This window comes from Ranitomeya variabilis, chromosome 8 (genome assembly GCF_051348905.1).
Source record: "Ranitomeya variabilis isolate aRanVar5 chromosome 8, aRanVar5.hap1, whole genome shotgun sequence".
NCBI lineage: Eukaryota > Metazoa > Chordata > Amphibia > Anura > Dendrobatidae > Ranitomeya > Ranitomeya variabilis.
The window spans coordinates 19,659,030-19,686,769 of NC_135239.1; the positions used below are offsets into that span (position 1 = coordinate 19,659,030).

A 27,740-nucleotide genomic window follows, 5' to 3' on the forward strand; every position below is an offset into this window, starting at 1 on the left:
CCTCCATATACCGCCGTCATGTCATCGCTGTGTATAGTCATGGGAGACACACACAGCTCTGCTATGTAGACCGGAAGCTGCATTTCCCCTGTAACTGGGGCTGATATACCAACCTCAGTTACAGGGGCAATAAAAGAAACATATTTCAATATATAAATGCCCTTCCGGCACAATAAGAGGACTTCGAAATCCTCCAAAAAAATTTCTCAAAAAAACAATTTTTTTGGAGGACTTCGAAGTCCTCTTAGTGTGTCGGTGAGCTCTGTCTTTTTGTTGTTTAGTGATAGGACTGGCAAACGTGGGGACCCTTGACGTGGGTTGCGGCTTCCATATTTTGACCATAATATCAACTAATACCTCACATATATAGCTATGTGTTTTTTGCACTTTTTTATCCTTCAGGGTGCAGTTGGGCCCAGATGGCTCTGTAAACTGTGGCCTCTGTTCACACGGGATGCTTTTAGATAGCACTGGGCAGCCCACCTGATCTAAGAATATGGGCGTCACTAATAGGCCGTAAGCCAGATGCTCTGAATTGCCTGATGTGAACAACGCTGCATACAGATTTTTATCATTTTTGTGCACTAATATACCAAACAGCCAAACACTAGATTGAAAGTGGTTGTTTCGTCTGTAGTGCTGCTGCCATCTTTAATTGGGTCCACCGCACCCTGATAGTGCATTTGTTTGGAGGCCTGAGCAGGTAAGCATCTCTGCCTTGTTTCTGGTGTTTTTTTGACAAAAATATTTAAATGCCCCTCTAAAAATTTCTTATGACCTTAGGCCCCTTTCACACATCAGTTTTTTGCCGTCAGTCACAATCCGTTTGACAGATCCATCACAGATTGTGAAAAACTCATGCGATGGATTTGTTTTTTTGACGGATTCGACTAGCGGATCTGGCTAATTGGATCCTAAATAAATTGGAGAATGTTCAATTTAAAAAACGAAATCCGTCGCCGGATTCTGTCATTTGACGGATTCGGCGCCCATAGGCTTCCATTCAAGGAAACGACGGATGGCACAGGATCCGGCGCTGTCTGATTTTTCGACGAACACAAAAAACGTTACTTTGTCCATTGTCTCCGAAAACCGGACAATTTTCGACGGATCGGGCAAACGACGGATGAAACGTGAGGCAATCCGTCGCTAATACAAGTCTATGTGAAAAAATCAGATCCGGCGGCATCAGTCGCTGGATCTGTTTTTTTTCACAATTCGATGGATTGCGACTGATAGCAAAAAACTGATGTGTGAAAGGGGCCTTATAGGGGGCACAATGTGTAAAATAAATAAAAATGCTACCGTCTCTGTAGCCCGGAGGCAACTTTTCCCCTGTAACTAGTCCTAATATATCAGCCCCAGTTACAGGGGAAAAAAATGAAATTAAAAATAATTTCAATATTTAAGTTCCCTCCCACCCAAATATCTTTTATGCGCTTGTTGGTGGGGGTGGGGTGAGGGGCACAATGTGTAAAATAAATGTTAAAAAAAAAAAAATAGGTAAAAGATAAAATAAATGTCACTAGCAATACAAATCACTGTTACTAACCCAGCCACCATAAGAAATTAAAAAGACGTGGCCGATATATAAAAGTATTTTTTACAGAAGGGGGAACAAATTTTTAAAATAGTTCAGTGATTTTTTTTTTTGTGGTCATAAAAAAACAGTGGTAAAAGCAAAAACTTATTTCACTTAGTGTCCCATTGATATCGCCCAAAAAAGAGATACCGTAATAGGACAGAGACATAAAAATAAAGCCACGTGTATCACGGGGAAAAACACAAAAATTGATTGAATATCCAAATGAAAAAGAAGATTGCTCTTTCATGTACAATAAAAAAAAAATGTACCTGGTCAGGAATAGAGGTGAAGGAGCAGGGCTTGAAATGGATATAGAAGAAGTAATCCGATTTCAGTTCTATATATTTTTTTTATATTTTTGCAAACAAATAAACGTATTTGCATCGCCGAGACACTTAAAGTGCGATCTATGAAAAAATATATAAATACAGTATATAAAAAAGTAAAAAAAATTATAAAATATAAGTATATATAAAAGAATATATATATATATATTGTGCGGGATATATATAGTGCGGGATTGGCATCTGCACCGTCGCAGCTACAGCCACAAAATTTGGCATAGTCACACGTCTGGACCCCGAGAGCGTCATAGGCTATGTTGTGAGGTGAAATTTTAACCCCGCGCTTTCCAATTCACCAAACAATTTTGCCCCTATCTACATAATGGGGAAAAAGTGAAAGAAAAATTGTGTTGGAGGCGTCGCAGCTACAGGCACAAAATTTTGCACAGTCACACGTCTGGACCCCGAGAGCGTCAAAGCTATGTTGTGAGGTGAAATTTTAACCCCGCGCTTTCCAATTCACCAAACAATTTTGCCCCTATCTACATAATGGGGAAAAAATGAAAGGAAAAGTGTTGGAGGCAAATTGACAGCTGCCAGATGTGAACAAGGGGGACTTAAAGAATGACAGCGATGGCGCCAAAGAGTATATACTGTACAGTTGCTAAGGTGGGGCCCCGACATGGGATAATCACCACACCACCACGGGGATATGAACACACACACAAAATGCGCCACACACTACCACGTGCTTGAACACATATACCACCCTCAGCTCACATTTCACCACACATACACCAACCTCGCCACATAAAAGTCGAAACACAATAGTCGCTGCTCAAAACTCGCCACGTGCAAAACTCTCCACATGCAAAACTCTCCACATGCAAAACTCGCCACATGTGCAAAACTCACCTCATGGAAAACTCGACACATGCAAAACTTGCACACGCGGAATAATTGCCACATGCACAAAAGTTGCAACACATGCAAAAGTTGCCTCACACAAAACTTGCACATACTCAAAAGGCACCACACATAAAACTCACCACGCGCAAAACTCGCCATGCGCAAAACTTGCTGCACACAACTTGCTACACTAACCTGTCACATGCAACTCGACACACAAAAAGTTGCTACACGCATGTCGCCACACAAAACTCATCTCACAAAAGTCGCTACATGCATGTCGCCACACGCAACTCAACACACACAACTTGACACACGAAACTCGCCCTAAAACACACACAAGTCTGGTATTATCCTTCAAAAATAAAAATCTGATTAATAAGCAGACAAACTACAAGAGCAACAAATGTACCATATAGGAATCTGGCAGCTGTCAGTCACATGACCAGTCTATTATGTGTATGTGTGAGCTAATATATACTGCCAGGGGGTGGGCTTACTGTTGGCTGGGGATTTATCAGGCTGCCAATTTAGCTTACAAATACTGAGGTAAAAATACTGACCAAATAACGTGTGAACGAGGTCTAATACAGGAGGAGATGACATACAGATATATACTATTTACAGGGGAGATGACACACAGGTATATACTATATACAGGAGGAGATGACACACAGACATATACTATATACAGGAGAGATGACACACCGATATATACTATATACAGCAGGAGATGACATACAGGTATATACTATATACAGGAGGAGATGACACACAGGTACATACTATATACAGGAGCAGATTACCTACAGGTATATAGTATATACAGGAGGAGATGACATACAGGTATATGCTATGTATAGGAGGAGATGAAATACAGGTATATACTATATACAGGAGGAGATGACACACAGATATATACTATATATAGGTGAGATGACACACAGGTATATACTATATACAGGAGAGATGACACACAGGTATATACTATATAGAGGAGGAGATGACATACAGGTACATACAGCAGGAGATGACATACAGGTATATACTATTTACAGGAGGAGATGACACACAGGTATATACTATATACAGGAGCAGATTACCTACAGGTATATAGTATATACAGGAGGAGATGACATACAGGTATATACTATGTATAGGAGGAGATGGAATACAGGTATATACTATATACAGGAGGAGATGACACACAGATATATACTATATACAGGAGGAGATTACATACAGGTGTATACTATATATAGGAGGATATGACATACAGGTATATACTATATACAGGGGACATGACACACAGCAGGTATATACTATATACAGGGGAGATGACATACAGGTATATACTATATACAGGAGATGACATACAGGTATATACTATATACAGGAGATGACATACAGGTGTATACTATGTATAAGGGAGATGACAAACATGTATATACTGAGGTGAAAATGAGAGGTGTGAGGTGAAAATGAAAAGGTGTGAGTGCAACATGAGAGTGAGGGAAAATAGTGGAGTGATCGGAAATGACAGATGTGAGGTCGAAATGACAAGTGTTAGGGGGGAATGAGAGGAGTGGGGGAAAATAAGAGTGGGGGAAAATGAGAGGTGTGAGGGAGAAAATGCGAGATGTGAGGGGGAAAATGAAAGATGTGATGGGGAAAATGAGAGGCGTGATGGGAAAATAAGAGAAGTGAGGTGCTATAACTAACCACAGACATTTACAATGCCCAGGCAACGCCGGGCTCTTCAGCTAGTATATATATATATATATATATATATATATATCGCATGTAAATAGAACAAAATTAAATATATGTATTGAATATATAAATGCATATAAAAAGCTATAAAATATTTCTAAATCAATATATAAAAATTTTATGTATACAAAAATTGAAAAAAATCTAAAGTATTTTAAAAAATAATATTGAAAAATATATATTTAAATAAATACATAAAATATATATAAAAATTGAAACATATTTATATAAATAACAAAAAAATATATACACTCACTGGCCACTTTATTGGGTACACCTGTCCAACTTCTTGTTAACACTTAATTTCTAATCAGCCAATCACATGGCGGCAACTCAGTGCATTTAGGCATGTAGACATGGTCAAGACAATCTCCTGCAGTTCAAACCGAGCATCAGTATGGGGAAGAAAGGTGATCTGAGTGCCTTTGAACGTGGCATGGTTGTTGGTGCCAGAAGGGCTGGTCTGAGTATTTCAGAAACTGCTGATCTACTGGGATTTTCACACACAACCATCTCTAGGGTTTACAGAGAATGGTCCGAAAAAGAAAAAAAATCCAGTGAGCGGCAGTTCTGTGGGCGGAAATGCCTTGTTGATGCCAGAGGTCAGAGGAGAATGGGCAGACTGGTTCGAGCTGATAGAAAGGCAACAGTGACTCAAATCGCCACCCGTTACAACCAAGGTAGGCCTAAGAGCATCTCTGAACGCACAGTGCGTCGAACTTTGAGGCAGATGGGCTACAGCAGCAGAAGACCACACCGGGTACCACTCCTTTCAGCTAAGAACAGGAAACTGAGGCTACAATTTGCACAAGCTCATCGAAATTGGACAGTAGAAGATTGGAAAAACGTTGCTTGGTCTGATGAGTCTCGATTTCTGCTGCGACATTCGGATGGTAGGGTCAGAATTTGGCGTAAATAACATGAAATCTTTGGGATGTGGTGGAACGGGAGATTCGCATCAGGGATGTGCAGCCGACAAATCTGCGGCAACTGTGTGATGCCATCATGTCAATATGGACCAAAATCTCTGAGGAATGCTTCCAGCACCTTGTTGAATCTATGCCACGAAGAATTGAGGCAGTTCTGAAGGCAAAAGGGGTCCAACCCGTTACTAGCATGGTGTACCTAATAAAGTGGCCAGTGAGTGTATATTGAATTGTCCGAATTGCAGTTTTTTTACGAATATTGAGTAAAAGCTATGGTACTGACGCACATATTGAATATGCAAATTGCTAAAATACTTGTACCTATAGTACTAACATGCTAGTATTAAACAAGGGATAAAAATAAAACATCAAATTGACTCCTCACAGACAAAAACAACTGTTTCAAATACGAATAGCGAATAGACACCTACAATACAGGTAGTGCAACAAATACGGTGCAGTAGATGGAGAAATGTCCCATTAAGCAACAAGAATGGACAAAGTGATAGATAAGTAATTAATCAATGTGGGGAATCTCCAAAAAGGAAAATGCTCACATGCCAATAAGTGTAAACTACTAAGCATAAAAAGCGTCCTGGGCAAGAAACGTGAAGGTCTACTTAGTCAGGATTCAGTCCGGGCACTGTGGAGTGAATCCCTCCGGTGTCCTGGGTAAATCGTGGATGATAGAACCAGGGGGTCCATATAGTGATGAGAAGGCATGTGATGTCACTGGCTGTCGAGTGCGGATTCCTGTTGGATCCAAAAATACCAACGCGTTTCGAGGAGCACAGTTTCTCTTCATCAGGATCTGGCTGCAGCTAGTCAGGGTCTGGCTGCTACTAGTCAGGGGATACCTTATATAGCCGAATAGCCCGCCTATATGTAAATTTCACTGGAAACAGAAGTGACAATTGTACGCCATGCAATGAAAAAACAATGAAAAGTTAAATCAAATAAACTGCAGTCTTCAGTGAATGTGAGTCTATACAGGTTATGTTAAAAAAAAAGTTTTTTTTTTTATTCGGAATAAATTAATAAAACGATGCATGTTTATACACTTTCCTTTAAAAAAATGCTATAAAAAGTGATATAAAAATTTAATGATTCTATAACCCAAAGTGGTATCAATAAAACTAATACTTCGTCACACAAAAAACTAGTTCCATCAACTAAAAATATGTTCTGGGTCTTAGGAAATGTTGACACCAAACAATTTTTTTTCCCCACAACTTATTGAATTTTTTTATTAACCACTAAAATAATAATATAAAAATCTTTACAAGTTTGGTATCGCCGTAAATCATACTGACCTTCAGAATCCGACAGCCAGGTTATTTTTGCACTAAAACATAAAAAAAAGAAGGAATTATTATATAACGTACCGTATTTTTCGGACTATAAGACGCACCGGACTATAAGACGCACCCCAAATTTGGGGTGAAAATTGCAGAAAAAATTTTTTTTTATAAGATGGGGTCCGTCTTATTGTCCGAATTTAAGATCTCCTACCTGAGGGCAGGCAGTGGCAGAGCAGGGTCACAGGAGGCATGGTGGTGGCAGAGGTGCGGGCATGATGTGGCACGGTGAGCTGTATGGCGTGAGCAGGTCCCATCCATATTTGAGGTGAATCCGCGGCCCTGTATTGATGGAGAGCAGCAGCGCTGGTGAGTTACGGTGGATCACACATAATGCCACTATGGATCAAACATAATGCCACTATTGATCACACATAACACCAATATCCATCACACATAATGTCACTATCGATCACACATATTGCCACTATGGATCACACATAACACCACTTGAGTGCAGCCAACGTCTTGATTTTATAGAGATGCACTGATCAGAAATTAAAGTTTAAAAAGCATTTAAAAAAATCAGAAAACATTTGCCAGCTTTCCACGGCTCCAGAATGCCACGTCCAGTTCTGCAGTGATATGCCAATGTTGGGTACTCCACCGCTGACAACCCTTGTGCCTGGCTGGCGCGGTTGTCAACCTGCTCCTTACTGTTGATGGTGGGGATGGTGTGGAGACAGCACATTCTCCCGCACCCACCAGGGGGGAGATGAAGCCCCCTCAGCACACAGACTGCAGATGGGCAATGACAGGGAATGAGCCCAAACAACACATCCTTGTGTCATTCCCACCGGGCATGGGTGGCTCTCATGAAAGAGGGTTTTGTCTGCCACCCAGCTGTAACTGGCAGCTATGCCCCCTAGTCCTGCATGGACCCTCGGCCTGTGCCCTATGGCAGTGCCACCATGTCACGCAGATGCCTCCGCATGCCGTACAATGCTGCAGCGTGGTGCTGGCCCGAGAATGCCCACATGCCACCTGCTCGGGGGCAGCCATGTGCAGCACACAGTGTACACAGGCCACGGAGGAGCAGAGCCGGCCTCAGCAATGCACATGCCCCCATTCTCAGGCACACCGTGCTGTGCCAGCTGCTGGGGCCCGGCGTCCTGCCACCTCCCCGGTCCCGGCCATGTCTGTGCGCCCTCCTACCCTACACAAAGGAGCCACGGGGGAACAATGGGACAATAACGGGCCACCTTCCCCCCGCCCGGCGTTCTGTACCTGCACCGGCCAGCAGCGCTGGTGAGTTACGGTATTTTCCGGTGGCGGCGGCCATCTTGCTGAGGCCGCGCGTGCGCAGATTCACTACTCTGCGTCCCAGGGCTTCAGGAAAATGGCCGCCGCGATCTCCATCTGCGCACGCGTGGCCTCCCGCGGCCATTTTCCTGAAGCCCTGGGACGCAGAGTAGTGAATCTGCGCACGCGCGGCCTCATCAAGATGGCGGCCGCCACCGGAAAATACCGTAACTCACCAGCGCTGCTGCTCTCCATCAATACCGGGCCGCGGATTCACCTCAAATATGGATGGGACCTGCTCACGCCATACAGCTCACCGCGCCATATCATCCCCGCACCTCTGTGGCCGCCACAATGCCGGTAAGCCTGCGTTCCGAATATAAGACGCACCCCCCATTTTCCTCACAATTTTTTTTGGGAAAAAGTGCGTCTTATATTCCGAAAAATACGGTATATATATTTCAACTCACCAGGATTTCCCTCCCCTGCCCATTTTCAGTGCGTTGTATTGTAAAATGAATGGTGTCATTCAAAACTATAACTCAACCCACAAGAAAACAAGCCCTGTTACGGCTATGTAGATTAGAAAAAAAAAGTTATGGTTTTTGGAAGAAAAAAACAAAAAGAGCAAAAATAATCTTGGATGGGACAAGGTTACACAATAGCATGTGCAATGCATGCTGGGAAGTGAGGGAAAGGCTCTCCCTGGTGGACCTAGAACAAGATTGATCTCCTACAGAGCATTCATCCATCAAGTCACCAAAGCACGAGATCGAGCCGAAGGACTTTCAATTATAATGTACACCAAAAGTAGTTTGATGTTGAAATATGAGGACATAGAGATCACACTTTTCTACAGGACTGATACACTTGTCTATCACCTTTATAAACTTGGTATTGCCGAGTCCTTTATGGTAAGATCTGCTCCTAGCAGGTCTTCTCCATTATAATAGAGGGGTGGCAAGATGGTCCACTCCTTTCTATGCCCATACACAGAGGTCATCCTGAGTGAGACATTGGGAATAAGCTGCTGGGACGTGCAGTAACGTATGAGCTGCTTTGTCTTTACTTTTGATTGCTGAAAAACAGTGGGGAAAAAAGTATTTAGTCAGCCACCAATTGAGCAAGTTCTCCCACTTAAAAAGATGAGAGAGGCCTGTAATTGGCATCATAGGTAGACCACAACCATGAGAGTCAAAATGAGAAAACAAATCCAGAAAATCATCTTGTCTGATTTGTCAAGATTTATTTTGCAAATTATGGTGGAAAATAAGTATTTGGTCACCTAAAAACATGCAAGATTTCTGGTTCTCACAGAGCTGTAACTTCTTCTTTAAGAGGCTCCTCTGTCCTCCACTCATTACCTGTAGTAATGGCACCTTTGTTTTCTCATTTTGACTCTCATAGTTGTGGTCTACCTATGATGTCAATTACAGGCCTCTCTCATCTTTTTAAGTGGGAGAACTTGCACAATTGGTGGCTGACTGAATACTTTTTTCCCCACTGCAGCAGATGCACCTGCGCCCTGGTGCGCAAGGGGTCCCAGTGGCCCCTTTACCACATAACAAGACACATAGTAAATAGGGTCCTGCTACAGATTTTTCTGCTATAGATCCCCTTTTCTTTGGGACCTATTTTCTTTAGGTTACACCTCTGGTCCCGGCGTTGTTAACCCATTCACTGTGCCGTACAGTACACAGTGAGTATGACTATAAGTTTAGTTTTGCATCTTTTTGGATTTTGTTCCACACGCATCTAATTAGGGGTTTTATTCTGAAATACATGGCATGTGTTACTGTTTTCCACTGTAAACCACAAGCTGTTTCATATATTATCTTAAGTCATTATTACAAAATGTTTCCTATAAGTTAATGCAACTGATCTGGAGCTGTGTAACTCCTGAACTTTGATAGGCCGTCTTGGGATCCTGGGGGCATAAATATCTTTTGTCTTCTCCTCCTCTGAGGAGGTGTGATTGGGCCCCCTAAGGCTTCAGGGTCCAATAGCAACTGCAACTTTTCCACCTTCTATGATTACAGCACTGTACAGACCTGCAGCTAAGCAATAAGAAACTGTGCACCATAGGCGCTTCTTCTGACCCGCATCAGACACATTAGGTGGCAATCAAAAGAGCCTCTTAGGCTACTTTCACACTAGCGTTAACTGCATTACGTTTCAAAACGTCTTTTTTCAGAAAAAACGCATCCAGCAAAACTTTTTGCTGGATGCGTTTTTTCCCCATAGACTTGTATTGGCGACGTATGGCGACGGATTGGCATACGTCGTGTACGTTTTACGACGGATGCGTCGAAATTTGGCGACACGTCGTCTCAAAAAAACGTAGATTGTAACGTTTTTTGTCTCCGCCTAAAAAACGTGTCGCGACGCATCCTGCGGCATACGTCGTTGGCTGCAATGGAAGCCTATGAGCGACGGATGCGTCGGGACACGTCGTACGACGCAATACAGCGCTGCAATACGTTTTTTTTACACTGAGCATGCTCAGAAGAAGTATTTTGTTGCCAATTGGTCAGACACCCCCAAATCTATATAAACCTGGCCTGGGCCTTCAACCCCACATATGCCAGCAAGATCCAGAGAGAAGACTGCCAGCAAGAGCCAGAGAGAAGACTGCCAGCAAGAGCCCAGCCAGCCACAGGACCCCAGCCAGCCACAAGACCCCAGCCAGCCACAGGAGCCAGCCACCATAGAGCCAGCCACAGGAGACAGACACAGGACCCCAGCCAGCCACAAGACCCGAGCCAGCCACAGGACTCCAGCCACAGGAGCCAGCCACCATAGAGCCAGCCACAGGACTCCAGCCACAGGAGCCAGCCACCATAGAGCCAGTGTGAGTATTGCAATTTTTGTGTGCATCTGTGTGCCTGTGCATTTGTGTGTGTATATGAGGTACTGACTACAGAAAGAGCTTAAAACCTGAAGAGAACCTGAGGCCTGCCATCGTCCTGCACCAGCCAGTGCCATGCTAGAGTCCAGATCCACCCTGATTCCAGCCACTGTGAAGACCTGCTGCTTCAGCCAAAGGATTGTCAGCCTTTTGTATGTGTGTGTATGTGAGTGTGTATGCGTCTTCTGATTGGGTTCACCTTTCTGCCTTTGTTGTACATATGTGTATTTGCATAAAGCTATGTGCGTGCATGTGTATGTGTGTATTTTTTTACGGCTGTGTGATTTTGTATCATGTGCCTGCACCATATTATGCCTTTGCCAATTTTATGCCTGTTCATGTGGGAGGGTATGTGTCCATGTGCAGGATTGCATCAGGATGTGGTCAGGATTTTCCATCAGTATTTGTACGCCAAAATCAGGAGTGGGTGATAAAATCAAAAGTGTGCCTGTTTTCCTATTATACTTTACCTAATTTTTACACTCCTGGTTTTGGCTTACAAATACTGATGGGAAATCCTGACCAAATTCTGATGCAATCCGGAATGTGGAAACATACCATGCATGTTTTTTGTGTACGTCTTGTTGATTGCATGTGCATTTGTCCATGCTGTAATTGGTTATTTGCCTTTTTCTGATGTATGGACTGTATAGTGGTCTGTGCAGCATGTGGTTTAAATGTGTTTTTTTTTTTTTTTTTTTTTTTTTTTTTTTAAATCTGATGTGTTTTTTAAAAAAGTCTAGCGGTCTGCAGCTTGTGGTTTGAATGTGTGAGTGTGGGGTTTTTCTATTTAATAAATGTGTTGATTTTATTTTAATTACTGTTACAACCATTAGCAGTTGAAGTACTTGTATTTAAAATAAAGAGCATGTCAGCTCCTAATTGTGATTTTTAAAAAAAGAGAGAAAAAAAATAATAATAATAAAATGTGTTTTAAAAAAATGTCCGTAGTATTATTTCATAAAGGTAAATTTAAAACTGGTGTATGTACCAATGGTTACACATGCAATACAGGGTTGGTTGAGGGCTCATTTTTTTAATAAAGGTTAACTTGTAAAGTTTTTTTTTTTTTGGGGGGGGGGGAGGTTATTTTTTTTTAAATAAAATGTGTCAAATATATTTTTTCATAGTGTTAACATTTTAAAATTTTATTTTTTGGGACATGGAAATGAATGGTATAACGTGCAACTTTTTGGGGGTTTTTGTTGTTCACCTGTATGAACATTTCTGACATCATTTCAGTAGGGTGTTTATCATTGAACATTACCTAGTTCAGGGGGTGGTCTAACTATAGATCCATTATACATATTAACAGATAAACCAGGACCGCAGCCACTGACCAGCCCACCAGGACCACAGCCGCTGCCCACCAGGACCACAGCCGCTGCCCACCAGGACCACAGCTAAGTGTTAGAAGTAAGTTTTGAAGACCCACAATCTGCTACTTCAATGTGTCGAGCAGATTGCAAGTGTCTCTTTAACTTACAGAAACACCAGGACCACAGCCGCTGCCCACCAGGACCACAGCCGCTGCCCACCAGGACCACAGCCGCTGCCCACCAGGACCACAGCCGCTGCCCACCAGGACCACAGCTAAGTGTTAGAAGTAAGTTTTGAAGACCCACAATCTGCTACTTCAATGTGTCGAGCAGATTGCAAGTGTCTCTTTAACTTACAGAAACACCAGGACCACAGCCGCTGCCCACCAGGACCACAGCCGCTGCCCACCAGGACCACAGCCACTGCCCACCAGGACCACAGCCGCTGCCCACCAGGACCACAGCCACTGCCCACCAGGACCACAGCCGCTGCCCACCAGGACCACAGCTAAGTGTTAGAAGTAAGTTTTGAAGACCCACAATCTGCTACTTCAATGTGTCGAGCAGATTGCAAGTGTCTCTTTAACTTACAGAAACACCAGGACCACAGCCGCTGCCCACCAGGACCACAGCCGCTGCCCACCAGGACCACAGCCGCTGCCCACCAGGACCACAGCTAAGTGTTAGAAGTAAGTTTTGAAGACCCACAATCTGCTACTTCAATGTGTCGAGCAGATTGCAAGTGTCTCTTTAACTTACAGAAACACCAGGACCACAGCCGCTGCCCACCAGGACCACAGCCGCTGCCCACCAGGACCACAGCTAAGTGTTAGAAGTAAGTTTTGAAGACCCACAATCTGCTACTTCAATGTGTCGAGCAGATTGCAAGTGTCTCTTTAACTTACAGAAACACCAGGACCACAGCCGCTGCCCACCAGGACCACAGCCGCTGCCCACCAGGACCACAAAACAATGTCCTCTTCTGACAGCCCTCCTCCACAGCAACAGCGTGTATCGGTAAAAGTTAACGCAAAAAATGGGTTTATTTTTTTTTGTTTTTTTAAAATTACATTTTGATGTCTAACCACATGCATAAATTATGTTTCAACAGGAAGCTGAATCAGATGAGGAGCTGTCAGAAGGGGGCGAGACGGGTGGAGAGATGCTAGTGGAGGAGGAACCAAGTGTAAGTAGTGGTGAAACAGTTTTTTCGCACATCACACTGCACCATACACAAAACAGATTTTCATACATAACTAAACACAGAAAATATATGCCTACCTATAACTGAGAATTTGTTTCCTTTATTTCAGGCTGCTGCTGCTCCTGCTGCTGCCGCTGAAGGTTCTCCCAGACACTCCCAGAGTCGGCGGACTCGTCGCCGCGGTCGGCCATCAGTGAGTTTTTTTGTTTGTTTTTTTTGGGAGGGGGATTCTATTGGTACTTAGTGTTTCAGTGTACTAATAAGTTTGTTTTTCTTCTTCCTTTTTTTTGGCACAGGCTTCACAGCGTGCTCCCGCAGTAGATGACGATGAAGACGATGACATCGACATCAATAATCTAATTGAGGAGGTTCGCGAGCGGGAGCCGCTGTGGAACATGGCTGACCGCAGGCATGCTGATACCGGTGTCACCCGTCGGCTCTGGGACGAAGTGTGTCGCAACCTGTTTCCAAGGCGGGAGAGCCTTCATCCTCAGCAGCAGAGCAAACTAGGTAAGTATTCACTTTCCAGTGATGTTTTGAGATGACTGTAATGTATTGCATTTACCAATTTTTTGTTTTTTCTTTTGATTCTTGTCTTCACAGTTGGAAAGATTAGGAAGCGGTGGCGGTCACTGAGGGATCGCTTTAAGAGGGAATTCAACGATGAGATGAAGGCCCCGAGTGGCTCTGCAGGAAGGAAGAGGAGCAATTATAAATATGGCCAGGCCCTCTCCTTCCTGAGGCGAACCATGCTAAGCAGAGTGTAAGTATTCTACAGCCCACTAATAACCATGTTAACCTGTCTACTTAGTTTGCTTTCAGTCAGGGCTTTTTCATTCCAATGTATTAATTTTTTTTTTTTTTCTTTCACAGCACCTTCTCCAGCCACCGGGCGCCTGCATCTTCCTCTGCGCCCTCTGGAGCGATCCCTCCTGAGTCCGCCACTGAGGGCCACGTCGGTAGGCCCCACACCTCTGTCCCCTCCTCTGACCCCTCTGTCCCCTCCTCTGACCCCTCTACTTCATCCGCCCCAAGCAGTGGAGCATTATTGCAGGCTTCATTGCTCGCATCTGATGCTGAACAGTTAGCGTTCCCTTTACCCCACCCCTCTGATCCTGCCACCTCGACACCACCATTAGGTTCGTGGCGGCAGCGACAGAGGGGTCAGGAAAGGAGCTATGCTCCTGAGTTCTTACACCTGAATGCATCCTTCCAAGGCTCTTTCAAAATTTTGGGAGAGCAAGTGACTGCTGGTTTCAACATGGTGCAGTCACGCATCAGTGAAACAAGCCGTGAAACCAGCAGTCGCTTGGATAGGCTGCATTCAGCTGTAAGTCCCGATCCGGCCAATCTTTTTTTCCAATCCATGCTCATGAGCATGGAGAAGCTTTCTTTTGAGCAACAGATGCGGGTAATGAATACCTGCCATAATGCTGCACTGCAGGCCATTAATGAATCGACCCACACACCTCCCCACACCTCCACTCCAATTCCACCCCAGGCCCCATTTCCACACCATACCCCCCATTACCAAACCCAGCCCCAATACCCACACCAGCACCATTACCAAACCCAGCTCCAATCCCCACACCAGCACCATTACCAAACCCCACGCCAGTCCCACTACCCTACCCAGTCACAATACCCGACCCAGTCCCCACAACAATCCCGGCCCCCAGACCAAATTACTTCCCCAATGTTTTCCTTACTCAACTTTTCTCTTCCCCCTACCCCAACACCACCCCCCTCTGGTCAGCCTCTTGGTTTAACCCCCCCTTCCACTGCACCCCAAACAAGTAGGGTTTCCCCACCTATCGACGTGGTCCAACCTTCCTGCCCCTCCTCCTCTCATATCTCCACCCAACACTTTGAACATTTGTAAAGTGTTATTAATGTAAATAATATTATAAAAAATGTTCAAATTTTTCAAAAAAAAAGTTGGAAAATAAAAATATATTTTTTTTGCAAAACAAAAAAAAAAAAAAGAGATAAAATAAATTTCTGATTACAATTCTACTCTTTGTGTGTGTGTGGATTTAATAAGGTAATATAATAAAAAAAGGTTTAATAAAAACAAACACCAGACATGTAAAAGGTATAACATAATGGTTTTACTAGCAAGAAAACCACGCTTTTGGGCCTTTTTTTGGGGGGGGGCTGAAACACTTTTTTTACATAAACAAAACACATGGGAAACAGGTTACACATGGGAAACAGGTTACACATGGGAAACAGGTTACACAATCATGTCTTGCCACGGGATTCGCCCGACAGGTGAGACAAAATAATCGGCAAACTGGTCCCTCATCCTTGTAACTGAACTTGTAGAGCGAACCGAGCTGCTGCGGTAGTCCCACAAGGTGGTCACCAACTCTTCATCATCCAAAGAAACGGGCTCCTTTGACAGGACAAAGTTGTGGAGCACCACACAGGCTTTAACTACCTCGTCTATAGTTGTTGTTTTCAGCTTGATAGCCGTCAGCAGAACTCGCCACTTCGCCGTCAATATGCCAAAGGAACACTCCACTACTCTTCGTGCTCTAGTAAGCCGGTAATTAAAGACCCGCTTGGTATGGTTTAAGTTCCGGCTACTGTACGGTTTCAGTAGGTGCGGCGACAGTTGAAAGGCTTCATCACCTACAAAAACATATTCCAGGGCTGGGTCATTTGTTCCTGGCAGTGGTCTGGCTGGCGGGAAATCGTAGGTCTCTCCATAAAGGCAACGACCCATCGGAGAGTTTTTAAGAACTTGCGAATCGTTGGACCGTCCATATGCTCCGATGTCCACGGCAAGGAACCTGCAGTTGGCGTCTGCAATAGCCATAAGGACGATGGAGAAATACTTCTTATAATTATAATACTCCGATCCTGTTCCTGCCGGTTTCGCAATCCTTATATGTTTCCCGTCAACTGCACCCACACAATTAGGGAAATTGCAAATTTGCAGAAACTCTTCAGCACTTCGCAACCAGATTTCCATGGATGGTTGGGGGATATACTCTGGTTGCAAAGTGGTCCAAACAGCCCGACATGTGTCCTTCACTATTCCAGAGATAGTTGAAATGCCCAGCCTGAACTGATAATGGAGCGAAGTCATAGATTCACCCGTAGCTAGGAAACTTTAAAAAAAAAAAAAAAAAATGTTAGAAAAAATTGCACAGACCAACAAGTTTTAATATGGCATTGTTATTTTTTTTTTAAGGACGAGACACCCAATAAAACCAGCATGAAACCAGTGTAAAAAAACAGTGGAATGTCCGCCAAGAAAACCCAAATTACATGCTGCAGAAAATAGTGCGCAATATGGCAGCGCAGTATTGTCTGCAGCATGTAATATAACATTCAAAATGACCAATGAGAGAAAAAAAGCAGTTGCATGTCATCAAACCCAAAAAACAAAACAAAAAAAAAAAAATGCAGAAAATGCAACGCAATATTTCAGCGCAGTATTTTCTGCAGTCTGTTATCTAACATTCAATATCAGCAATGACATTTAAAAAAACAGTGGAATGTCCGCCAAGAAAACCCAAATTACATGCTGCAGAAAATTGTGCGCAATATGGCAGCGCAGTATTGTCTGCAGCATGTAATATAACATTCAAAATGACCAATGAGAGAAAAAAAGCAGTTGCATGTCATCAAACCCAAAAAACAAAACAAAAAAAAAAAAATGCAGAAAATGCAACGCAATATTTCAGCGCAGTATTTTCTGCAGTCTGTTATCTAACATTCAATATCAGCAATGACATTTAAATAAAGCAGTGGAATGTCCGCCAAGAAAACCAAAACTACATGCTGCAGAAAATAGTGCGCAATATGGCAGCGCAGTATTGTCTGCAGCGTGTAATATAACATTCAAAATGACCAATGACAGAAAAAAAGCAGTTGCATGTCATCAAACCCAAAAAACAAAACAAAAACAAAAAAATGCAGAAAATGCAACGCAATATTTCAGCGCAGTATTTTCTGCAGTCTGTTATCTAACATTCAATATCAGCAATGACATTTAAATAAAGCAGTGGAGTGTCCGCCAAGAAAACCAAAACTACATGCTGCAGAAAATAGTGCGCAATATGGCAGCGCAGTATTGTCTGCAGCGTGTAATATAACATCCAATATCAGCAATGAAATAAAAAAAAGAGGCTTACCGCAGGGTCACCATCAGCCGCTCCGCCGGTGTGATGGCAAGCCTCATCCTTGTATCCTGTCTTCGGATGACATCCTCCATTTTTGCAAGCAAAAAATCGAAATGTTCAATCCTCATCCGCACGTAGTTGTGGAATTTGTGTGGATTGTGCCGCAACTCCAGGTAGAGAGTGGACTGGACACCCCGGGTCATCCGTAGTTGATTAATCGGATGAATCCACAGTCGTCTCCGTCTCCGTTGCTGCAGAAGCATCCTACGCCTTTCCGCTGCCGCCTCCTTCTCCCGCACTATGATATCCAGGCGATTCGTCTCAAAGATAACGTCGGTAACCAAACTAGCAATCCTCCCAAGAACACCTTCCATCGCTGCCACAAAACTAAAACCCACAAAGATGGGCTGTAAATACAGTACTATATAGTTTTTCAAATTTTCCAGTAGCCAATCAAATTTTGGGAGCCTCCCCTTTTAAAAACGGATCCGTCGGAAAAACGGATACAACGGATGGTAAAACGTATGCAACGTATGCAACGCATCCAGTATTTTCGACGGAAATGTTTAGCGGATTTGCGACGGATCCGTCGAAATGCTGGATGCGTGGCATACGTTTGTCACCGTTTTTCACTTTTTTGACGCATCCGTTTTTTCGGCAAAAAAACGGATTTGCGACGTAATGCAGTTAACGCTAGTGTGAAAGTAGCCTTAAGCTTCTTTCACACTTCCGTCGTTCGGGGTACGTCCTAATGCAGTGAAGTGACGTATCGACGGATGTGATACGTCTCTGGATTCCTGTGTGTGACGGTCAGCGACGGATCCTGCGTCCATAGGCTTCCATTATAGCCAACAACGGACAGCGCAGGACCCGTCGCTGAGCGATTTTCCGACGTGCAGAAAAAACATTCCTCTGAACGTTTTCACCGCACGACGGACCGCTATTTTCCGACGGATCCAGTGCACGACGGATGAAAAGGATGGCCATCTGTCACAAATACAAGTCTATGGGGAAAAAACAGGATCCTGCAGAAAAATTTGCAGGATCCTGTTTTTTCAAAACTCGACGGATTTCGACGGGAGGAAAAAGACGGAAGTTTGAAAGAGGCCTAAGAGGCGCCATACAAGTATGTGAGACTGCGGGGTGCCATAACAAGTACTGTATGTAACACTAGGGGGTGCCATAACAAGTATGAAACATCCAGGGGGCACCATAAAAGGTTTGTTACATCAGGGAGTGCCATCTATATATATAATTGTCTAAGGTCCACTTCCGTCTGTCACAGAAATCCCGCGTCGCTGATTGGTCACGCCCAGCCGGCCGCGACCAATCAGCGACAGGCACAGTCCGGCGGCAAATTGGCCCCTCCCTACTCCCCAGTCAGTGCCCACATAGCGTTAGCACTCCGTTAACACTGCCATTACCCCTGTGAGGCCGGCGGCACACTGGCGTGTTTTACGGACATATGAGAGGCGCAGAAAATACGTATTGTATACTGTACAATGATTCTCTATGGCCCAGCTCCTATCTGCCGTATTTTACGGATCCGTATTATACGGTCTTGTGCGGCCGTAGAAAATCGCAGCATGCGGCGTTTGTCAGCGTATTGCGCAAAAAATACGCCAATGAAAGTCTATGGGGGCGAGAAAATTACAGATTACACACGGACCAGCAGTGTGACTTGCGAGAAATAGGCAGCGGTGTTCTCTAGAAAAGCCGGTAATTCAGTGCGGTATACAGTAAAATCACACTGATAGAATAGAATAGGTAGAATAAATGTGTACACATAGAATAGGTGTATGTATGTGTGTGTGTGTGAATATATATATATATATATATATATATATATATATATGTGTATATATATATATATATATTATTATTATTATTATTATAATAATAATAATAATAATAATAATATATATATATATATAATCAGTGAGACACATATATATTTATATTTCATTCGGCGCTAGATAGCAGAAAAGCCGGTAATTCAATTGCCGGCTTTTGCTCTCTCCTTCACAAACCCGACATGATATGAGACATGGTTTACATACAGTAAACCATCTCATATCCCTTTTTTTATTACATATTCCTCTTTACTAATGTAAGAAGTGTCTTGGTGTCAAATTTTGAAGCTCTAGCTATTAAATTAAAGGGTTAAATCGCGGAAAAAAATGGCGTGGGCTCCCACGCAATTTTCTCCACCAGAGTGGGAAAGCCAGTGACTGAGGGCAGATATTAATAGCCTAGAGAGGGACCATGGTTATTGGCCCCCCCGGCTAAAAACATCTGCCCCCAGCCACCCCAGAAAAGGCACATCTGTAAAATGCGCCTATTCTGGCACTTGGCCACTCTCTTCCCACTCCCCTGTAGGGGTGGGATATGGTGTAATGAAGGGTTAATGTCACCTTGCTATTGTAAGGTGACATTAAGCCAGGTTAATAATGGAGAGGCGTCAATTATTACACCTATCCATTATTAATCCAATAGTACGAAATGGTTAATAAAACACACACACATTATTAAAAAGTATTTTAATGAAATAAAGACACATGTTTTAATATTTTATTATACTCTTAATCCACCTGAAGACCCTTGTCACCTGAAATAAAGTTAAACAAAACAAACAACAATATTCCATACCTTCCGTCGTTCAGTCTTGTCCCACGCTGTAAATCCATCTGAAGGGGTGTGATGCAGTGACCCCTGTAACAGGTAGGGGGCGCTGCATAGTCTCCCCGGTGTGTGCACGGAGTCGTATTGAGGCCGTGAGGATCGACCTGCAGTGATGTCAGGATCACGTGACCAGCCCATGGGATCCATTACTGTGGGTGTGGTTACAGGTACATAACGTGACCAGGGTGTGGGTCACATGGTTCCTGTGTGGTTCCAGTGTTTGGACCTGTTAGGTCCAAGGGGTTGTTTCCTGAGGGCCTGTGCATGGGCTGTGTATGCACATGGTTTGGACCTGGTGGCCTGGGTGTTGGACTAAGTCCTGAATAGCACCCAGACAGGCCACATGCCTCTGTGGTGGACGGTCCGAGGTGGGACGGACGTTCTGAAGACCACAGTGTGATCATGGTCCTGGACAGTCCATGTTAGAAGCTCCTGTGAGTGGAGTCTTCTTGGAGCACCTGAGAGACTGTGGACCTGGATGTTCGGTGTTGGGGAAGCTACCGGCCTTCGGTGGCTCTGGACTGACTGATGTGTGCCGGCCAGGCAAGTTGGTGAACCCCATAAGGCAGTTTCCCCAGGAGAGAGGACTGACACGGAGTCAGCAGAAGGAGCAGGAGCTCCCATAAGGTACCTCCATAAACTGTTGGTGCTTGTATCATGAACTGTGTGGTAACCCACGGCAACTGGTCAGTGAGGACCAGCGTGTTTAGTTGCTGCAGACTAAGGATATGAAACTTGAAGTGATGTCCTGGTTCAGTATGTAAATGGACTGCTCATGGTATGGTTTATGAGGCATAATAAACCGTATGGACTGTTTTGTTTTAAAAACCCGTGCCCGTGTGCTGAATATCGCGGCCAAGCGAGTGTCCCCCAATACACTCAGTAAGAATAGTCTTACATTTGATGCTCGAATGCGGGCAATGATCCAGCACGCACACGTGGAGTTGATTGCTGTGGCTCGGCGGGGCCACGAAGATTGCATCTGGCTGTAACTCGGCGGGGTTACGAAGCTGACAAGCGTCTGGCTGTAACTCGGCGGGGTTACGAAGGGGACAAGCGGCGTCCTGTGGATTGGCGGGTCCACGAAGCCGGCGGTAGAGCCTTGTGGAGCGTGGCTGCGGTGGCAGCAAGAGGTTCCACAGCAGGTGGAGCTGCAGTGGCTTGTGGTTGGCAGCCGGAGGTGCCGGTTGTGTGTGACTGCAGCGGGAGCTGTGGCAGTACCAGCAGGAGCTGGTGAAGTGTCGTATAAAAGAAAAAAAAAAAAAAAATTTAATTTTTTTTTTCTCTCCCTTTTCTGCCAAGTTGTGCTGACTCTTAAAGGGCCAGTACAAGCCCAGAGACAAAGGGGTGTACTGTGCGAACTGGGGCCTGAGTGCCGTGGGGAAGTCCACGGGGTGTATCCCAGGGAGGGGAGTATCCCTAATACTGAGCGGTGACCCAAATGGAGATGGTTGCCCAAAAGGGGGCGGAGTCCCAAAAAGGGGCGGTAACCCGAATAGGGGTAATGGCCCAAAAAGGGGTGGAATCCCGAAGGGGGGCTGAATCCTGAACCGGGGTGGTGTCAAAAAGCGCAGCACTTGCCCAAAAAGGGGGCGGAGCCAAAAAGGGGTGGCAATCAGTGAGGTGTCACGACTGTGTCCTTTTTGGCTGGATGGAGAGTGTGTGTGGGGGTTGATAGACCCGGGGAGAGAAGCGTCTTTGCTGAGAACCCTTCCAGGAAATTCTGTATCACCTGGGGACACTAAATGTCTTCAGGTAGCCACTATCTACATTGTTGCAGCGGAGGTTTCCACATACCATGAGGTGGCTGTAGTCCCGAACTTGCCGTGTCCTATGGTAATAGGACAAGATTTGGTAGCACTGTGGGAAAAGGCTGAAGTGTTTGTGGATGTAATGTGGATGTCAGTTAGTAATGTTGAGAAGGCGCCCTCTAGAGTTGACAGTCCTAAGGTAGGCCTGACCAGAGGTAAAGGTTCGACTGCCCAACTATCTGACCTGACGTCACCTGAAGTATGCCACAATACGACTGGTAGTGGTCTGCTGGATAAAACAAGTGGAACTGACACCCAGACAGAGAGTGACTCGTGGCGTCATCATACTGTGGGGTGTGACACAGACTCTGGGGGTGACTGTGACAAGTCATGGCCAGTAACAAGCGCATGTGCCGTGGTGACGGGTGGAGGATGGGGTCCAGGACCTGTGGTGACAGGTGGAGGACGGGGTCCAGGACCTGTGGTGACAGGTGGAGGACGGGGTCCAGGACCTGTGGTGACGGTTGGTGGTGACTTCCATTCAGATGGTGATGCCAGTGGGAAAGAGTGCAATAAAGTTGACTCAGGCAAGTCTTCCTCCCGTCGCCGGAGACGTAAAAGAGGCAAAGGGACTGACCCGGTTGCACCGTGTGAAGAATTGACGGAAGATGCTGAGGACCTGGGGTGTATGAAGTACTCTGAAGTCCCAGGGAAAAGGGACGAACCTAATGATGTCACCGCTGAGACCCAAGAGAGGGCCGACCCTGACAGTGCAGAGTCTGAGGGTGCAGAAGTGGAGGAGGCCACCAAAGAAGTGGTGCCTGAAGTAAATACCTCCTCAAGTGATGGATGTCCCACCGATCCAGAGGATGGGAGAAGCGAGGTAGAATTGATTAAGGAGACAGTGAAGGACCATGTTGAGCGAGAAAGGGTCCTGAGACAGGCGGCTGAGCACAGGGTGGATGAGCTGGAGAAGGAAGTCTCTGAGCTCAGAGGTCACCTGTTCACATGGCAAAGTATGTATAAGACCCTAAAGGAAGACATTGTAGTGCTCAGAGAAGCACTAAAAGGCCCTCTACAAGAGAAAGAGGCGGTGGTCGCAGACTTCTCATGCCAGTACCAGAGTGGTAACGAGGTGAAGCTGCTAATGCCCATCTTGACCCGGGGTCTGGAAGAGGGTAAAGCTGAAGAGGAGTTGGCGCTAAAAGCAGAACAAGATAGTCACCCGGTTGTGACAGGTGTCTTGATGGAAAGGTCCATGGCAAAGCAGGAGCCATCCGTTCCTGAAGAAAGTGAGAATCTGCTCTTCAAGTGCGTGATAGATGTACCCGAAGAGGCGCAAGATGCATGTACCCGTGAGGGTGTGCATGAGGCCTTTAAAAAGGCAGTAGAAGCGTGTAGTGTGCACTGGGCACTGGAGACAAAACAGTTGGTGATACTGTCTACTAAGGAAGTCACAGTGAAGAGGGTGGCTGTCCTGAGGGACATGCACCTACAGTGCCTCCGCACGAAACAGATGTTCCTGTTGAGGAATAATGAAGCCACTCGATGTTTGGAGCAAGCCAGGAAAGCTCAAAGTCGTCTGGGCTTGGTAGAGGACACAGTCCAAGTGCCCAGAGCTCTGGTAGCGAAGCTCCTTGGCAGATTTGGGAAAGTGATGCAGGAGATGGTGAATATATCCGGTGTGAAGAGACTGAGGATTCCGGCTGATGACGAGGCCTAGGTGGGTGAAGATGGAATGGTGTCATTCCTGGTTGACGGGTCCAAGGAGAGTCTAGGGAATATCCGGATGCTCCTGAGGTATCGCGTGGCCTACCTGAGAGAAATAGAGCAGCTAAGACTGTACAGACGGCAGGTCAATAAACAGCTGCAGAACATAAGGTGGCGGCCGCCTTCTTCCCAAGGAAAAGGAAACAAAAGGGACATGTACAGTAGTAGACGTAGTGATGGCTGATCAGTTGCTAGTCTCGACTGTAGGTGGGACTAATGACCGCACCAACCGTGGGTGGCGACCCTGGAGAGAAAGGTCGAGTAAACTCAACAACTGGATGATTGGATGTGATGCTCAAAACCGACTGAGACGGTTCTCTCGACAGGTAGGGCCAGGTAACGTGCGTGACATGTCTCGTGACCCCACGTGTATGACAGGTGTTCAACCCTACAAGTTTGAACAGAGGGGGGGGATATGTGATGCAGTGACCCCTGTAACAGGTAGGGGGAGCTGCATAGTCTCCCCGGTGTGTGCACGGAGTCGTATTGAGGCCGTGAGGATCGACCTGCAGTGATGTCAGGATCACGTGACCAGCCCATGGGATCCATTACTGTGGGTGTGGTTACAGGTACATAACGTGACCAGGGTGTGGGTCACATGGTTCCTGTGTGGTTCTAGTGTTTGGACCTGTTAGGTCCAAGGGTTTGTTTCCTGAGGGCCTGTGCATGGGCTGTGTATGCACATGGTTTGGACCTGGTGGTCTGGGTGTTGGACTAAGTCCTGAATAGCACCCAGACAGGCCACATGCCTCTGTGGTGGACGGTCCCAGGTGGGACGGACGTTCTGAAGACCACAGTGTGATCATGGTCCTGGACAGTCTGTGTTAGAAGCTCCTGTGAGTGGAGTCTTCTTGGAGCACCTGAGAGACTGTGGACCTGGATGTTCGGTGTTGGGGAAGCTACCAGCCTTCAGTGGCTCTGGACTGACTGATGTGTGCCGGCCAGGCAAGTTGGTGAACCCCGTAAGGCAGTTTCCCCAGGAGAGAGGACTGACAAGGAGTCAGCAGATGGAGCAGGAGCTCCCATAAGGTACCTCCATAAACTGTCGGTGCTTGTAACATGAACTGTGTGGTAACCCTCGGCAACTGGTCAGTGAGGACCAGCGTGTTTAGTTGCCACAGAATAACGGTCTGAAACTTGAAGTGATACCCTGGTTCAGTATGTAAATGGACTGCTCGTGGTATGGTTTATGAGGCATAATAAACCGTATGGACTGTTTTGTTTTAAAAACCCGTGCCCGTGTGCTGAATATCGCGGCCAAGCGAGTGTCCCCCAATACACTCAGTAAGAATAGTCTTAAAAGGGGTTAAATCATTTTACACCCAGGAGCTCTGCTAATGCAGCTGTGCTCCTGTCTGTAAAACTTGGTGAATGAATGGAATGCAGGGGAATGTCCTATAGCTACCTCGAGTCGCGGTGATGCGCCCTCTGCTGGATGAACTCATATGAACTCGAGCCTGGGAACTTTTCAGAATATTTTCCCATGCTCGAGTTCATATGAGTTCATCCAGCAGGGGGTGCATCACCGCAACCCGAGGTAACTACAGGACATTCCTCTGCATTCCATTCATTCACCAAGTTTTACAGACAGGAGCACATCTACATTAGCAGAGCTCCTGGGTGTAAAATGATTTAACTCCTTCAGATGGATTTACAGCGTGGGACAAGACTGAACGACGGAAGGTATGGAATATTGTTGTTTGTTTTGCTACAGGGGAGTGGGAAGAGAGAGGCTAAGTGCCAGAATAGGCGCATCCTTACAGATGTGCCTTTTCTGGGGTGGCTGGGGGCAGATGTTTTTAGCCAGGGGGGGTCCTATAACCATGGTCCCTCTCTAGGCTATTAATATCTGCCCTCAGTCACTGGCTTTACCACTCTGGCGGAGAAAATTGCGGGGGAGCCCACGCCATTTTTTTCCGCGATTTAACCCTTTAATTTAACAGCTAGAGCTTCAAAATTTGACACCAAGACACTTCTTACATTAGTAAAGAGGAATATGTAATAAAAAAAGGGATATGAGATGGTTTACTGTATGTAAACCATGTCTCATATCATGTCGGGTTTGTGAAGGAGATAGGAAAAGCCGGCAATTGAATTAGCGGCTTTTCTGCTATCTAGCGCTGAATTAAATATAAATACAGTGTGTGTGTATATATATATATATATATATATATATATATATATATATATATAAACTGTATATATGTTTTAACGAATATCTGAGCCCATATTGTATGTCTGTTGTGCAAGCCTGCGAGAAAATATCGCAGTACAGATGCCATACGGATTACATACGGAGGATGCCATGCGCAAAATACGCTGCCACACCCTGCCTACGGATGACATACGGATCACTATTTTGGGAACATTTCTGCGTATTACGGCTGTAAAAAACGGACTGTATTTTCATACGCCTAGTGTGACGCCGGCCTAAGTGTGACCAACTTTTTACTATTGATGCTGCCTATGCAGCATCAATAGTAAAAACATATACCGTAATGTTAAAAATAATTCGTCCGGCGAAAAAAGCGCACAGCGGCGGAACCGGCCAAAAACGTGTGAAACGGACATGTGAAAAGATGAATCCGGCCTCCGATATTCTCATTCTCTCTCATTCTCTCTCTCTCTCTCTCTCTCTCTCTCTCTCTCTCTCTCTCTCTCTCTCTCTCTCTCTCTCTCTCTCTCTCTCTCTCTCTCTCTCTCTCTCTCTCTCTCTCTCTCTCGAGTTTAAAGAGAGAGTCCATAATTAGGTAAGATTAGATAAGTGGTGTGAAAGTTTCATGGACCCCATATGCATGTGAGATCAAAGGGCTGGTGGTGCCTTCATTGTTTTTGGAGGAAATTGGTAGTGGGCTATATATCCTCCTGACAAATTGAGTCCTTTGTGAACAGAATCCAAGATGCTAATGAATTTGTATTCCCAGACCCTGCAATGTTTCTGTGTTTTTAAATTATTTGGCCACAAGTAAATGTTTTTTTTTATGTCTGTAATTGTATGACGATGAGGCCTCATCCTTGCTCTCAGTCTGTCCTGTTCCTCCAGCATAGAGGCCACCCACAGGACATATATTGCTTAGAATTAAATATACCACATTGGAAGAAGAACATGTGAATGTCTCGGGGATATTTATAGTCCTGCTGTGTGTTGGGGATTTGTATCAGCAGAGCGCGTCATAACAAGTATGTAACAGCAGGAGGTGCCATACCTTGCATCTATCAGCAGAGGGCGCCATAGCAAATATAGAACACCAGGGGGCGCCATATGAAGTTAGAATAATTGGGTTTCAACTACTCTAATACCTGATTGACCCCCAGCAGGTGGCGCCCTCTCGCCTCCATGGTTCTGTGTTTGGAGAGCATGTAATGAAGGTGAGCGCAGGCTCAGTGATGGCCGTCTATGCAGCTGGTCGAGAGGTAAAACTGAAGTCTGCTCAGTTCCTGATGGTTTTTCTGTATATTTGTAGTGTAGGACAGGGCAGACCGAGGCTGCAGAGAACTGTTAGTGAGCCCATGTTGTACTATATTACTTCATGCTCCACCAAACAATAGAACTTTTTTTTTAATGAAAAACAGCTGCAAATCTGTTTTATTTCTGAAGGTACATGGAAAGTGATACAAGTGTGCTGAAATGTGGACATGGCCTTTAACCCCTTCATTTAGTAGCCATTTTCGTATTTTTTCTTTTTTCCTCTTCCAAAAACCATAGCTTTCTAGTTTTCAATCAATATTTTTTTTTGCACGACAAGTTCTAGTTTTGAATGAAACCTTTCACTTTACCATTCAATGTGTAGAAAAATGAGGAAAAAAGTCCAAGTGGGGTGAAATATTTTTTTATGTTTACACCTTATCACAGGAAAAGGGTGTTTTTTTGCAATTTTTTTTTCTTTTTATAT

The 27,740-nt window shown here is 45.0% G+C and overlaps 2 protein-coding genes across 2 annotated transcripts in view; both read left to right on the forward strand.

Moving 5' to 3' along the window:
- Window positions 1–27,740, forward strand: part of KANK4 (KN motif and ankyrin repeat domains 4) — a 140,352-nt gene that overhangs the window by 592 nt on the left and 112,020 nt on the right. The gene's annotated exons all lie outside the window — the stretch shown is intronic.
- LOC143787288 (uncharacterized) lies at window positions 12,943–16,158 on the forward strand. The gene is made up of 7 exons (XM_077275869.1): window positions 12,943–13,139; window positions 13,212–13,321; window positions 13,416–13,490; window positions 13,618–13,701; window positions 13,805–14,018; window positions 14,112–14,271; window positions 14,382–16,158. Exons 2-7 carry the CDS (start codon window positions 13,277–13,279, stop codon window positions 15,388–15,390), a joined length of 1,587 nt encoding a protein of 528 aa, XP_077131984.1. The 5' UTR covers window positions 12,943–13,139; window positions 13,212–13,276; the 3' UTR covers window positions 15,391–16,158.